The sequence below is a fragment of the Narcine bancroftii genome, chromosome 7 (assembly GCF_036971445.1).
Source record: "Narcine bancroftii isolate sNarBan1 chromosome 7, sNarBan1.hap1, whole genome shotgun sequence".
Classification (NCBI taxonomy): domain Eukaryota; kingdom Metazoa; phylum Chordata; class Chondrichthyes; order Torpediniformes; family Narcinidae; genus Narcine; species Narcine bancroftii.
In genome coordinates, this window is record NC_091475.1 from 79,160,452 (window position 1) to 79,175,738 (window position 15,287).

Consider the following 15,287-nt stretch of genomic DNA (forward strand, 5'->3'; position numbering starts at 1 on the left):
AAGGACCAGGATTTTTCTCTCTCTCTCTCACCCTGGGACATAGTGGTTATTGTGCATGCGCTGGCACGGCGGCCAGCGGGCCACCTCTAATACATTTTTGATATGATCTTGCGGGCCAAATATAATTATATTGCGGGCCAGAGTTTGACATGTGTGATCTAAGAGATTAAAACACACTTTTATGGTACATGGGACAGAGTTGCACATCCTACAAGGGAGACAAAAGAGGTCAGAGATAGTCCGATATAGAATTAACTAAAGAATCAAGGGAATATTTTTAAAGGATGTGACAGATCAGTGAATTTGAAGACACCAGTTGTGGAAAATTGGAAGAGTTTATAAGCCTGATTTTAAGAACAACCAAGTTCAAACAGACTGAAGAATGGGATGGGAAAGGCTAGTGCAGGAGCTGTCATCCCATGACATGAAATTATAGGTCATCTTTAGGTGAGTTTCATTTATAGCCCACCATGACACGTATTCAATTGTGGTCCTCCAATAATGAAAGCCAAATTAACCAATTCAGAACCTACTCAGCAACATAATTAACAAATTGAGATATACCAGTGTAGATGGAAGCTTCCCTGGCTGCGACAGGCATGTTGGAGGTATTAGCCACCAAAGATGTTCGTTTCATGATGCTTTCTACTTTTCCATCAACTTCCATCGTCAGCTACCAGAGGCAAAATAAATGAGGCCTATTAGCACTGATCCAAAGAACGCTGAGAGAGATTCAGCTCAAATGTTCTCTACATGCAGCCCCTGACAATACCAATAGCTTGAAGTACTGCTAGGTTAAACAGAGCAACAGTAAAAAAAAAATCTATCCTTGTGTGCTTCTCTCATTCAACCACCATGGTTTCTTTAAAACAGGAAGAATGTTGAGAGTCACAATATTCTTGGACTAGTCCACAGTCCAAAACTGAGCAGTCAGCAATTACAAACCTCAACTTTGATGAGAAGTTATAAATGCTAAAAGATCAGCCAGGCATCTTCCCAGTTAGTCTCATATTATAGCAGAGGAAGGTTGCAAAACAAGCTTGCCCGCCTCTCTACAGCTCTGCTCTGGTCATTGAGATGTTCCTGGATGAGTTTTGTTCAGTTGATTAAATTTTAGTTTCTGGGACATTAATTGCTTAGGAGATCAAAGTAACTTTTCATTTAGACTTTGATTTTGCTGAACTCACCGAGTTGATGCCACATTTTCAGAATATTTTGCATCATTCTTGAAGAGTATGTATACATAGTGTCCCCTTCCAGTTCTTAAATATTTTTTTTTCTTTAAACCAACCTCTGGGAAATCTCTCAGTACTTCAGACATCTCATTGCCTCGCTCCCCACATCCAACATAGATGATGACGTCACTGTTGGAGTACTTTGAGAGAGACTGAGAAATCACAGTCTTTCCACATCCAAAGGCACCAGGGATGGCTGTTGTTCCACCTTGCACACACCTTAAACATAACAGATAAAAAACTGTAAATGAATCAACTTTCCAATCAATCCAAGTAGATGTAGGAGACTATTCTTTCCCCACTAGATTAATTAAAATAGCAGTAATATTAAATGCAAACCCCCCCCCCCCCCACCCCACCACCAATTACATGAGGCCAAAATATGTTTTCCTTATTTTAACTCTTTGCAAGAGTCAAGAACATTGGAGAGTGTGACTAGGGTGTGAAGTAGGGTGGGTGCATCCAAGGGGAGAAGAACAAAGGAAAGAGAGAGAAGTCTACACTTGTGTTCAAGCACAAGATGAACACAAAGATTCAAGACAAGAGTCTGTCTGGTGCATCCTCCTGTGGAATTGCAGCAGGTGCTTCAGAAATGATCTTGGAATCAGTCACGACAAGAGACAAAGAGCTCACAACACAGTGACAGTAGCAAAAAGCAATCACTTTCTGCACACCAGCTGATGGGGTTATGGCAGCCAAAGGAATCCTACCATGAGTGGGGTCATGCTTTATAACATTTCAAATATTGAACTGAAGGTGAACTCACGGGAAAAGTGCATCCAGCACTCGTTGTCCTGTCAGCAGAGGGTGACTTGCTGGAAGCTTCTCTGTGACTGGTCTGACCTGGCGGACAGGCCACACCTGAACCATGTTAAACTTCTCCTTAATTCCTTCAAATTCAAGCTCCAGAACTACATCCTTCAAAGGGGGAAGAGAAAAATACAATTGAGAATCTGAGTTGACCACTATCACCTTCGAAAAGGACTGCATTTGTTCATACCCACACTGTCCCCTCTTTATCTCACCAGAGATGGATTCAAAACCACAGCCCCCAATAATCTAGAATCTACAGTCTAAGTTTTCCACCTCTTTAGCTACTCCTAATACCCTTTTGGACAACTTTCATAATTTCTTTCCTTAAGACTTGAACACAATAATAAATCAAAGTTATAAAGGTGATAAGCACTGAAGCAAAATAAAGCTAGATGTCTGCATTGTTCAGTTTCACGAAACACTTCTAATACATCTGGACATATTTTTGATTAGATTTGTGGAACAAACAATCTCAAATACTTACAGAGACATCATAGTTCCCTGCTGAGGCGATGTATGTCACAGTTCCTCTGTTTTTTGGAGGAAGCATGATCTTGTGCTTAATAAGAGAATTTTCAAACACAAAGCCATATATATCTCCGCCAGTGATGTGACTACCAACCTAAAATTAAAATGAACATGTTACAGTTCCAAAAGTAACCACATTTTTTTTTTAAAATACCTGGCCTACCCATTTTCTTTTCAATTTTTTATGTTCTTTCTCTGTTAAGTGAGTTTCTTGCAAAAAGCAATATCTGTCTTCAATTTTTTTTAAAAGATGAGCCAAAACTCTCTTCCTTTTAATTGGGTTATTGAGCTCATTCACATTAATAAAAAAGAAAAAAAAAATAAATAAAATCCCAGAAGTGCCGATTAGGTCGGCTCTAACTCCCTTATTTAATGAGAAGTGGCTCTCGCCACTAGTAGCACAAAGCCTCGGAGGAAAGAAGCAGAAACAAAAGATATTAAGTCAATCAGGTAAGACGTGCTTCTGCAAGATCCAAACCTACTTGCTCTTCTCCAGTTTCCAGCCCCCAGATGAAATCTCCTCTTTTCTTGATCCCGTTCTTTTTGAAATGTAGATGTAAATTCACCATTGTGCTTAATGTTAGGTAGTGAATTAGCAAATTCCAACACTTCAAATTCATTGGAAAAGAATTGAAATTGATGTTGACCATAGAAAACTTTAGAAACGGCGGATAGTGATATCCAAATTTATAACCTTTATTCCACAAAACAGATTTGGCTGGGTTGAATTCTTTTCTTCTCTTGACAATTTCATTACTCAGATCAGCGTAGAACAACACTCTGTTTTTCTGGATTGTTAAAGGCCCTCGTTGCTCTCTCGCTTTCTGGACTGCCATTCTTAAAATCATTTCTCTATCCTAATAACACAAACATTTAATCAAAACAGAGCACGGCAGTTGTTCTGGGTATGGTCTTTTCCTTAAAGCTCTGTGTGCTCTATCAATCTCCAAACCATTTGGAAAATTTTCCACACCCAAAATTTCGGGTATCCATTTTTGAAAATTTTTTTACAGGTTCATTACCCTCAATATCTTCTGGCAGACATGCCAATTTTCTGTGTCAAATTCTTTTTCACAACTTCCCAAGCTGTAAAATTGTCTTCAATTTTCTGAACTTTAATTTTATCCACTGATTTATTATATTTTGTTACATCTACTTTTATTGCAGTTATTTCTTCCTTAATTGCATCCAGATGATTAGTAACATCAAATCTAGCATCCATCTTCTGACTTATTAATTCAATTTTATTTAAAAATTTCAAAAATTTGAGGGTCAAGGGGAGTGGGGTAACATAGTATACCCCCCTTTTACCTTGAGCTTCTTGGTCCGCAGCTTCATCTTCAGTCTCTTCTCCTTGTGATTGTTGAACATAACTTTCTTCTTCCACTTCTATTTCTTCCTTTTCTTCTTCTGTAGATATTGTCAGTGGCTGGAATTCCGAACGGGTTTTCTGTTTAGCCCTCGTGTGTCCAGCCACTGTTGCAGTCGGGTCCTCCACTTCCCTGATGGCAACTTTACCAACGTGCATGCGCGAAATCCCGCGTATGTGCACTGACTCCGGAGCTGGGTCACAATATTTTTTATGAGCTCCAGCGCTGTCCTCCACAGCTCCCCTGGAGGGCAACACTGGTGCCTGAATCCTTACCCGTGAGGTCTTCCTGGGCTGAAGAGGAATCAAGATCGGAGGCTGAGTTTTCAAGGTAGGCCCTGGTTCTTCTAATAGTGTTAATTCAGTTGTAGTTGTTTATTTTGATGTTTGAGTTTTAGGTTTCTTCATTCCCATCTTCTAGGAACTTTTAGAAGCAGATTTTTAAGTAAATAAAGTTGATAAGATTTTTCAAAATTTGGGCATTAATTAATTCTGTCAGGACAGGTGTTTTCCACGCCTTTCTCCTACGGCATCAAGCCACGCCCCCCAGTAACCACATATTGTTGATACTATCAATCAATAACCTCAATCCATAGGTGCCCAGATACAGTAATAAAAAGGAACGAAAAAAGGGTATAAAAGTAACTTGCATACAAAAATGTAGTTTCTCCAATTGTACTTTTTTTTCTTTGGCTTGGTTCGCGGACGAAGATTTATGGAGGGGGTAAAAAGTCCACGTCAGCTGCAGGCTCGTTTGTGGCTGGCAAGTCCGATGCGGGACAGGCAGACACGGTTGCAGCGGTTGCAAGGGAAAATTGGTTGGTTGGGGTTGGGTGTTGGGTTTTTCCTCCTTTGCCTTTTGCCAGTGAGGTGGGCTCTGCGGTCTTCTTCAAAGGAGGTTGCTGCCCGCCAAACTGTGAGGCGCCAAGATGCACGGTTTGAGGCGTTATCAGCCCACTGGCGGTGGTCAATGTGGCAGGCACCAAGAGATTTCTTTAGGCAGTCCTTGTACCTTTTCTTTGGTGCACCTCTGTTACGGTGGCCAGTGGAGAGCTCGCCATATAACACGATCTTGGGAAGGCGATGGTCCTCCATTCTGGAGACGTGACCCATCCAGCGCAGCTGGATCTTCAGCAGCGTGGACTCGATGCTGTCGACCTCTGCCATCTCGAGTACTTCGACGTTAGGGGTGTAAGCGCTCCAATGGATGTTGAGGATGGAGCGGAGACAACGCTGGTGGAAGCGTTCTAGGAACCGTAGGTGGTGCCGGTAGAGGACCCATGATTCGGAGCCGAACAGGAGTGTGGGTATGACAACGGCTCTGTATACGCTTATCTTTGTGAGGTTTTTCAGTTGGTTGTTTTTCCAGACTCTTTTGTGTAGTCTTCCAAAGGCGCTATTTGCCTTGGCGAGTCTGTTGTCTATCTCATTGTCGATCCTTGCATCTGATGAAATGGTGCAGCCGAGATAGGTAAACTGGTTGACCGTTTTGAGTTTTGTGTGCCCGATGGAGATTGTACTCTATATACTTAAAATATATGTAAGCTCTGACTGTGAACAAATCTGTATGTATGAAATGGAGGGAGGGACTGTTTTGTTTTTTTGTATTTGTGAGAAAAAGTTTAATATATTGTATATTTAAATGTTAATATGTATATTTTTTGGAAAAAAACCAAAAATAAAATATTTTAAAAATCAATAACCTCAGTCTCTATTACTCAAGATGTTCATTAAGAACGTTATTAATGCAAATTCTCCAACTAATGACACTCAAGTTAAATAGATTCAAATCAGGTTTATAGTAGGTACAAAGAAACACACAAATATCTGGCAGAAAGATGGCATCACAATTCTTAAACCTTTTTTTAACTGAAAGTTCTTACCCGCATATTCTTGGAAGGTGTAAATTCCCACTTTAAGTCTTTACTCAGAGCATTCACATTGACACCACGGGGGATGTAAATACTCTGTGTCAGATTATTGATGTCCTTTAGAGGTCGCTGGATCCCATCAAAGATGGCTCCCATAATGCCAGGACCCAGCTCCACAGAAAGGGGTTTCCCTGTTCGTAACACAGGGTCTCCAACAGATACACCAGCTAGAGATGGTGGCTCAGGATAATGAGGATTAAAATACTGCCAATACCGAATTAAGTGTAATCAAGAAACCAGGTACCATCAATGACTTTAAACTTGCTGAGTAAAGAATCCCAGCCCATCAATACTTGCAACCCAGGTACTCAGTTATTTTGGACAGGTTGTTTATACGTCAGAGACCAGATTCCCGAAATTGGCACTCTAACCAGAGCTCTGACATGGGAAGACATTACTCAGAGGTGACAAGAAAATGAACTGAGGATATTTTCAAAGAATCTTCAAAGATATGCAATATCTGAACCAATGTTTGGGACCACCACACTAAATACCCGCCTCACTGATGCATCAGGCACATTCTGCCTCCTTTGTAAAATAATGTGCAATTCCCACAATGGCCTCATCAGTTACCTCAGAATCCAATGAACCAAGCCATCTTTGATCCTGAGGAATTGATTAAAAGAACAAGTAGCACTTTTGTCTTCAAGTGAAATGATTCTCTTTGGCCCCTTAGACTCCAGAGACTGAGCAGAAAAATCTAGGCTGATTCTTCTATTGCTGTACTTCCAAGGAGGCATTGACTGTCAACAAAGGTCAATCTCAGTTTCATGGAAATGGCATAGTGAAATCCAAAGTTGTATATCTTTGGAAAAAAATTACATAAAATTTAAAGAATAAATATGGAGATTATTTTAAAACTTTCGTTCCCATATATGCAAAAGATTGATGGTGTCACTTTACAAGGAACTGTATTAGGTTAATTGGCTAAATTTGATGTAACCTTAGCCATTCCCTGGCCTCACCTTAGGATGTAACACTAACTTTTTTAATTCAATATTTTAAGTATACTTGTATTTACTATAATTTTTGAATTTATTAAAGGATATAGTGTAATTATTTTTTCTTCTCTCTTTTTTATTATGTATTATATATTTATAGACATAATGTTAGAATAATTAGGATATTATATACAGGTACACGATCCTTTATCCGGAACCTTTGGGGAACAATGTGTTCTGAATTTCGGATTTTTCCGGATTTTGGAAAGCCCACCCAAATTCTGCTGCCGTAACATCACCACCCCCTTCCAGTCCCTCGACCACCGGTCCCCCGGCCGCCGGTCCCTCGGCCGCCTCCCCCGGCCGCCGGTGCCAAGGCCGCCTCCCCCGGCCGCCGGTGCCAAGGCCGCCTCCCCCAACGCCTACTCCGACTACCGGTCCCCACTTGCCAGATTTTGGAACTTTCCAGAGTTTACATGTCCAGATAAAGGACCTGTAGTTGTATAATGATATCCAGAAGTGTTGTTAAAGTAGTTTAGTCTTTTTTTTTTTCTTTTCTTTTTCCTTTACTTCTTGGCTTTTTTCTGTGGGAGGGAGTGGTGGGGAGAAATGATTAAAAAAAAGCATGTATGATTTCAGCTAGATTAAGTTATAGCTTTGTATCTAATTTGATTAGGTGTTGTAATGGAAGATTTAAACCATGTTTTTTTACTTTTGCAGCCTTTGCATCTCCAAGGCTGAGAACCTGCTTGTTTTTAGAATCAGCAGACATAAGCTAAATTCCACTTAGGGGCCAGAGATGCTGTTATCTGACGAAAGGACATCTGTGTACCAAGAACATTTAATCTTCCTGCTTGTTTTGGTCACAGACTGTCAGAGGCCTAGCCTTGATGCAAAATAAACCATTGTATTCAAAGTGATAAGCTGAAAATTACATTATTCGATAGAAGCCTAGCATGCTAGCTTGCTTGCTTATCTTTCTTGCTGTGCTGGGAATAGGTGCTTGGGTAAGCAGTTTTTGGGTAATATAAGCCATGGTCCCGCTGCTGAAGTTTGAGACTCTCCGAGAGGTGGCAAAATCTCTCAGCAAGAAGAAGAACTTCTAGAGTCCAGCTTACATCCTGTTCGAGGGAGGTGGAGAAGCTGCTACCGGCGCCCCGACAACCTACTACAAGTGTGCAGTCGTTGCCTCGCTTCGGCAGTTGGGACCAGTCCAGGCGTTGATAAGTATAGTTGGGAAGGGCTAGCATATTGTAGTTTGAAATCAGCTTTCGAATTTGTAATAAACATTTGTATAAACTGAACTGCTCTCGGTGTGTGTGTCTATTTTCTTTCGGTAGCTCAAACACTGTGACCAATCTAAAACGATCAAAATGAGAGGTCCAAGTTTATCCAGGACGGGTGTCAATAAAATAAAATTTAAAATAAACAAAGGTCAATCTCTTAGGTGGACATGTGAGACTCCAGTAAACTATTGTGAAATTTCAGGGAAGCATGTTAATTATTTGTCTATCAACATTACTAAATCACATTACAATTTGCAGGATCCTAATGAAGTCAAGATTGTTGTTTCATTTTCTATATTTGTAACTAATTCAGAAGTACTTCATCAGTTAGACCATAAGACATAGGAGAAACAGGCAATTCAACCCATCGTGCCTGCCCTGCCATTTAATCATAAGCTGATTCATTTCACACTCACCCCTCACCCAATGACCTTTGATGCCCTGGCTAATCAAGAATGCATCAATTTTTCTCTCCACAACTGTCCATGGCAACAAATTGTACAGATTTACCACCATCTGGCTAAAGAAATTCCTTTGCATCTTGTTGTAAGTGGACACCCTTCAATCCTGAAGTTGTGCATTCTTATCCTACTCTTCCATCATGGGAAACAATCTTTCCACATCTACTCTGTCCATGCCTTTCAACATTCAAAATGCTTCAATTAGTTGTTCCTACATTCAGTCCTCACATAGAGAAACAGCTGCTTCATGGAATACAGGACTGCCTTTAAACAAACAGTAACTATTTCCTGTTACTAATCCTAATTTTTACTTTCTATCCCAAGAGATTAACCGGACTCTCAGCAAGGAACAGCAGATTGGAGGGAATGTTTGATCAGCAGGAATATGGATCTGAGAAAAGTACTCCTATAATCATACTGATTAACCATGTAAATTTAAGCAATAAGGATACAGGTTTCTTCATAGACCTGGATTGTGGCCATATCTCCCTCCAAGCGAATAATCTCACCAACCAGCTCAGAATGACCTACACGGACAAGCTCATACATCGCTGCTCCAGCCATATTTGAGGCAGTGACAACTGGAAAACACAAAGGAAACAAACCTTAGATAATAAAGATAAACATTTTTCTTGCAAATAACCTGTGGAGCTGTAAATCGGTGTTCTGAAATTGACAGAACAAAACATTTGTCGTTTTTTAAAAAAAATTCAAAGCTTTAAAGGAACTGTTCATTTTCGTTTAATAAGCTAAGAAGCATCTAAAATATTATGTTAAAGAATCTGAGAAAAGCAGCATTGAAGAAAGATGCTTGCTTATTTAACCTGATTAGCAAAGTTCCAGTGAATACATCTTTCTGCTTTCAAAATTGCATCAAAGTCTATTTGTTTTTGTCAGATTTAGACACTTGTTTATGTATGAGAATACTAAATAATTGCTGAAGAATGGACAAGCAATCTGCAAATGAACAAAATACTCACCAGGCCCAGAAACACCATGAACATATCCAACCATAGTCTCCTGGTCCACATCTTGTATTTTGATAAGTTTACTGAAGTCCATCTTAATCTGAAAATATTTCATTGTTATCAGTATACAATTAGAAAAACTAGTGTCAGCTAAAAGATAATCAAAGGAAATGTATGCCAGCAGAAATGGGAGAATTTATATGGGGGAATAAGGAAATGGCAGAGGAATTAAATAATTTGCATGTCGCAGAAGACAAAAATCTTCCAGAAGTATTAAATCAAAGATCCATTGAAAATGAGAAAGTAAAAGAAATTAATATTAAGGTGACCAGAACTGAACACAATATTCTAACAATTGCCTCACCAGAGATTTATAGAGCTGCAACATTTCCTCACGACTCCTGAACTCAGTCCCCTGATTAATGAAGTGCAGCATATGTCATATCAACCTGCATGGCAACCTTAAGAGATCTATGGATTTGGACCTCAAGGTTCCTTGTTCTTCCACACTGTCCACAAGTTTGACCTATCAAAATACATCACTTACACTTATCCAGATAGAACTCTATCTGCCACTTTTCTGTCCAACTCTGCATCCTATGGTCCTGATGTGATCTACGACAGCCTTCAACACCTACAACCTTTGTATCATCTGCAAACTTACTGCCTCCTCCCTCTACCATTTTTTGCTATATAGTTTACGATATAAACTTGTGAACTCCACTTGTCACTGACCTCCAGACAGAATACTTTTCATCGACTACTTCTCTATGCTTTCTACAGGCAAGTCAATTCTGTATCCACACAACCAATAATTCTTGCAGCATGACTTTCTTTCTTTTTCAAACGTTATTTATTGAAAAATTATTGATAAACATACAAAATACACTTCACAACAAAAGTTTTATATATGTAAAAAGAAAAAAGGAAAACCCCACACCCCCTCCAGTCAGCTCTCTTAAGGAGAGCCAAAGAAATATATATGTAAAACAAACTAAAAAAAAGAGGAATAAAATCAAAATACCTCTAAATGCATATTTTCCAAATATGACCACTTATTAACAAAAAAGAATAATTATCATGCAAAACACAAGTAATATTATCCATAACAATACAAGCTTTCATTTTATTATGCCATCGCATTATACGAATCACTGAATTATCCTTCCATGTACTTGCTATACATTTTCGAGCTATGGACAATGCTAAATATACAAATGCGATTTGTAATTTATCCAATCCCAATCCCTTTAAAGGAATTACATAACCCAGTTAAAAAAAATGGATCTAATGGCAACTTAATCTGATACAATTTTTCCCCAAAATTGACTTAATTTCTTCCCAAAATGATTGTACGTACATACAAGACCAAACAGCATGTAAAAAAGTTCCAACACACGTACCACATTTAAAACAAGAATCTGAATTACTAAAGCCATATTTTTTCAATTTCTCAGGAGTTAAATATAACTGATGCAAGAAATTATAATTAACCATTCCATATTGTGCATTTGTCAATCTAGTAACACTGTCATGACACATATACATCCAGTCATTTTCAGGAAAAACAAAAGTTAAATTATTTTCCCATTTAAACTTAGATTTCTCCCATTCCAACTTGTCCATATTATCTTGTAATACTTGATACATAACAGAAATATACCCTTTTTAGGCATAGAAGAAATCAAAGACTCAAACTTCGACAATACAGGTAAAATCATCTCTCTACCATACATTTGTTTTAAACCAATGACCAAAGTTGATAATAAACAAACAAAGAAGCTTTAGCAATATCAAAACATTTTCAATTGAGTAAAGAAACTGATCCTCTACAAAACAATCCTGTAATATTTTTATACCATTAAAATCCCAATTCTTTAAATGACTATTAAACAATGAAAAAGGAATAAGCTGATTATTATATAATCGGGCTAAAATAGATAATTTACCTTTTGATCCTATAGTCTTATTCTTTTTTGTCTATAACATCAATAAATGTTTTAATATCAGCACATTATACTTCCGTAATAAATCTATATTCCACCGAAATATAAATTGATGTACTGCAGTTTCAGAAATACATGCCATCTCAACTTTAGCCCAACTTGGAGATTGATCCAAATCCATCGAACCATTAATAAATTCAAGTTGGGCTGCCTCATAATAATTCTGAAAATTAGGTAATTGCAATCCGCCTAATGCGTACTACCAAGTAAGCTTATTTAATGCTACCCTTGGTAATTTACCTTTCCATAAAAATTCCCTACTAGCTTTATTTAAATCCTGTAAAAATTTCCTTGTAAGAAAACACTGTATTGATTGAAACAAATATTGAATACATGGAAAAATATTCATTTTAATACAATTAACCCGGCCAATTAAAGTTAACGGAAGGTCTTTCCGCTTAATTAAGTCTGCTTTTATCTTTTTCAACAATGGGACATAATTTAATTTATACAAAGATTGATACTCAGTATTCACAATTATTCCTAAATATTTAATTTTATCTGTCCATTTCAAATTAATAACATTTTTATAAACTGAATGATCTCCTTCACCTACCGGTAAAATTTCACTTTTATCCCAATTAACTTTAAACCCAGATAATGATCCATACTATAATAAACATTCCTGTAAATGCAGCAAAGATTGTTAATTAGAGCTTCCAAATCTATAATATCTTCTTCATCTAATGCTGGTAACTTTAATGTAGATAAAAAAGAATCAATAGATCCATTATCCTGTTTCCCCTCAGAAGTACATAATTTTTTATAAAATGAATAAAACTGTTAATTGATTTCCTGAGGTTTATAGGAAACTATTAAATCCTTTTTAACAGCATTAATGACCCTTGAGTCTGCTCCTTCTTTAACTGCCATGCAAGTACTTTATGCACCTTCTCACCCCACTCATATCGTTGTTTGGTTCGATTAAGTAAACATTCAAATTGATAAGTCTGTAACATATTATATCGCAATTTCAATCCAGTCAAAGCTATCCTGATCTTCTGTTACTCCCTTCTGAAATTCCTTCTCCAATTCATCAATCTGCTTTTCTAATTTAATACTTTCAGCCTTATATCCTTTCTTAACTTTAGTAGCGTAACTAATTATTTGCCCTCTTAAATAAGCCTTTAAACACATCCCATACTACAAATCTACTTTGAACAGAGTTAACATTTTCCAGTAAGAAAAACTCAATCTGTTTCTTAACAAAAGCAACAAACTCAGGTTTTTTCAATGTATTAAACCTTCATCTATAAGATGGACGTAACACCTCCGAACTTTCATAAGAAAAAATAATAAAAAATGATCAGATATTACTCTACTCTTATAATCTGCCTGCAATACCTTTCCCTGTAAATGTGCCGATATTAAAATATCTATTCTAGAAAAAGAATCATGCCTAGAAGAATAAAAAGAAAAATCTTTCTCTGTAGGATTAATCCTTCTCCAAATATCTACCAAATTTAAGTCTTTCATTAAAGCCCCAATTTGTATCGTCAACTTTGATTTTTCTGACACAATTAAAATCTCCCCCAACTAAAATATTTTCATTAGCTTGACTTAATAACAAAAAAGCGTCGAGATAAAACATTCATCATCTACATTAGGTGCGTAGATATTGAGTAAAGTCCAGAGTTCATTAAAAATTTTACAGTCCACTTTTAAAACCCTCCCAGCATTCCCCTCTACAGTCTGTAATTCAAAAGATAAATTCTTATGAACTAGAATCGCTATACCTTTTGCCTTAGAATTAAATGAAGATAAAAAAACATGACCAACCCAATCTCTTTTCAATTTCAAATGTTCTTTTTCAGTCAAATGTGTTTCTTGTAAAAAAGCAATATCAATTTTCATTTTCTTAATATAAGCTAAAACTCTCTTTCACTTAATTGGATTATTGAATCCCTGAACGTTAAAAGTTGCAAATTTCAAACTAGACATTTTAATAAACTATCAATATAAGCATGTAATATAAAAAAAGCTCTCCTGTTAATAAACAAAATCTACTCTCCCTCCCCTAATGTTATAAAAAAGTTAATATGAAAAGGAATACAATTAATTCCCCCCAAAAAAGGAAAAAAAAACCCCTAAGGTAGTAATTCCCAAAAAAACTGGGTGTGGAACTCCCCACCAGCGGCAGATGACTATCTATCAAAGATATTAGTGCCATCCACCTCCCCCCCAGCCAGAAATACAATATATATAACAATGTAATTCAACATCATTAATATATTCAGCCTTGGGACTCCAGTCCCAAAGATTGATTCGAATCCTCAACATCACTAGGACTGCGTGTCAAAGCCTCCTTCTTCCCATCTTTCCCAATCTTCCCATTCATTCCATTCTGTCCATTTCCATGTCCATTGGCCCTTCTTTTAGGTGACGACGGTGAAATTCTTCCCTGGCCATGTAAATCCAGTAACTAATTAGCGAAAACCAATGCATCATGTTCATTCTCAAAAAATTGAGACTGATAATTGTCGTAAAAAAACCTTCAACACTGCAGGGTATCGAAAAGCAAACTTGTATCCTTTCCGCCACAGCACATCCTTGGCCAAATTAAACTCACATCGACATCTGATAATTTCTTGACTCAAATCAGCATAGAAAACTCTATTATTCTGACTTATCATTGGAGATTGACTTTGTCTTCCCTTCTGTACCACCAAACGTAGAATCATTTCTCTATCCTGATAATTCAAGTACCGAATTAACATTGCTCATGATGGTTGACCCGGTAATGGTTTCCTCATCAACGCTCTACGTGCCCTTTCCAGTACCAAACCACTCTTTACTCTTTACCCAATATCTCAGGGATCCAGTTCTTAAAATATTGGATCTGCACCTTCAATATCTTCCGGAAGGCCCACAATTTTTACATTATTTCTCCGACTTTGATTTTCCAATGAATTTTTTTCAATAAATCTCTCTTCTGAATTCTCCAATCCACAAACCGATCTTCCACTTTCTCTATTTTTATCTTTATTAAGTACAACTTACTCTTTACATTCAGCGAAAGCTATCTCAAGCTTTAAAAAATTTTCTTCTATTACATCTACATTTATTTATCTACATTACATTTATTAAAATCTCTCTTAACATCTCCCTTCAGAGACATTAAACACTGTAGATTGCATTTGAGTCATTTGATGAGACATAGTATCCATATGGTAAGCAATCCCTTCCTGCACAGTAAAAAGAGTTCAGTCCGGATTCCAGTGCCACATCTTGAGACCCACCTTCTACAAACTCCTCCTCCAATTGTTCCTGTGAATTGGCCATGAAAGGTAAGTCATCTTCTTGTTCCAACATCGTCAGGGCTTTCCCCGTGCGGCTGCGGGTCTGGACACCCGGCGACGGCATCCCGACCACATTGGGGCACCGCCGCTCGGGCCCCCCTGCAGACCTCACACACTCCAATAAATCGCAGACCCTGGAAGCACTGTGCATGCCCGGCAGGGCCAGGGGCTGCGCAGGGGCCATCTCCAGCGCCTTCTTGCGCGTCCCTGATGGCAGCGCGGGACCAAGGGCTCTTTGTTCAGTCGGGTCGCCCATGCGCCTGACATCGCGAACGCGTAGGTCAACGTTGGTCGATTTCATCAAGAAGCCGGCGCCATCTTGCAGGGACAAGACCGGCGCCGGCATAATACTTAGCCTAGCTGGAATTCTTTGTGGCTTGGAAGTTCCCAATGGCAACTCCGTGGTTCCAACTGGACAAGTAGGCCCCCGTTCTTCAGCACTTTTAAAAA

At 38.1% G+C, this 15,287-nt stretch overlaps 1 protein-coding gene across 3 annotated transcripts in view; it reads right to left on the bottom strand.

Moving 5' to 3' along the window:
- Positions 1 to 15,287, bottom strand: part of atp6v1ab (ATPase H+ transporting V1 subunit Ab) — a 41,548-nt gene that overhangs the window by 12,915 nt on the left and 13,346 nt on the right. For all 3 annotated transcript variants that reach the window (XR_011341972.1, XM_069890454.1, XM_069890455.1), the window contains exons 2-8: positions 9,545 to 9,632; positions 9,017 to 9,145; positions 5,829 to 6,043; positions 2,533 to 2,670; positions 2,002 to 2,153; positions 1,292 to 1,454; positions 565 to 673 (exon numbers count right to left, since the gene is read on the bottom strand). Coding sequence is in view for 2 of the 3 variants with exons in the window: in XM_069890454.1 (XP_069746555.1) it covers positions 565 to 673; positions 1,292 to 1,454; positions 2,002 to 2,153; positions 2,533 to 2,670; positions 5,829 to 6,043; positions 9,017 to 9,145; positions 9,545 to 9,626 (988 nt within the window). In the remaining variant the exon portion in view is untranslated. The remainder of the gene's footprint in view (positions 1 to 564; positions 674 to 1,291; positions 1,455 to 2,001; positions 2,154 to 2,532; positions 2,671 to 5,828; positions 6,044 to 9,016; positions 9,146 to 9,544; positions 9,633 to 15,287) is intronic.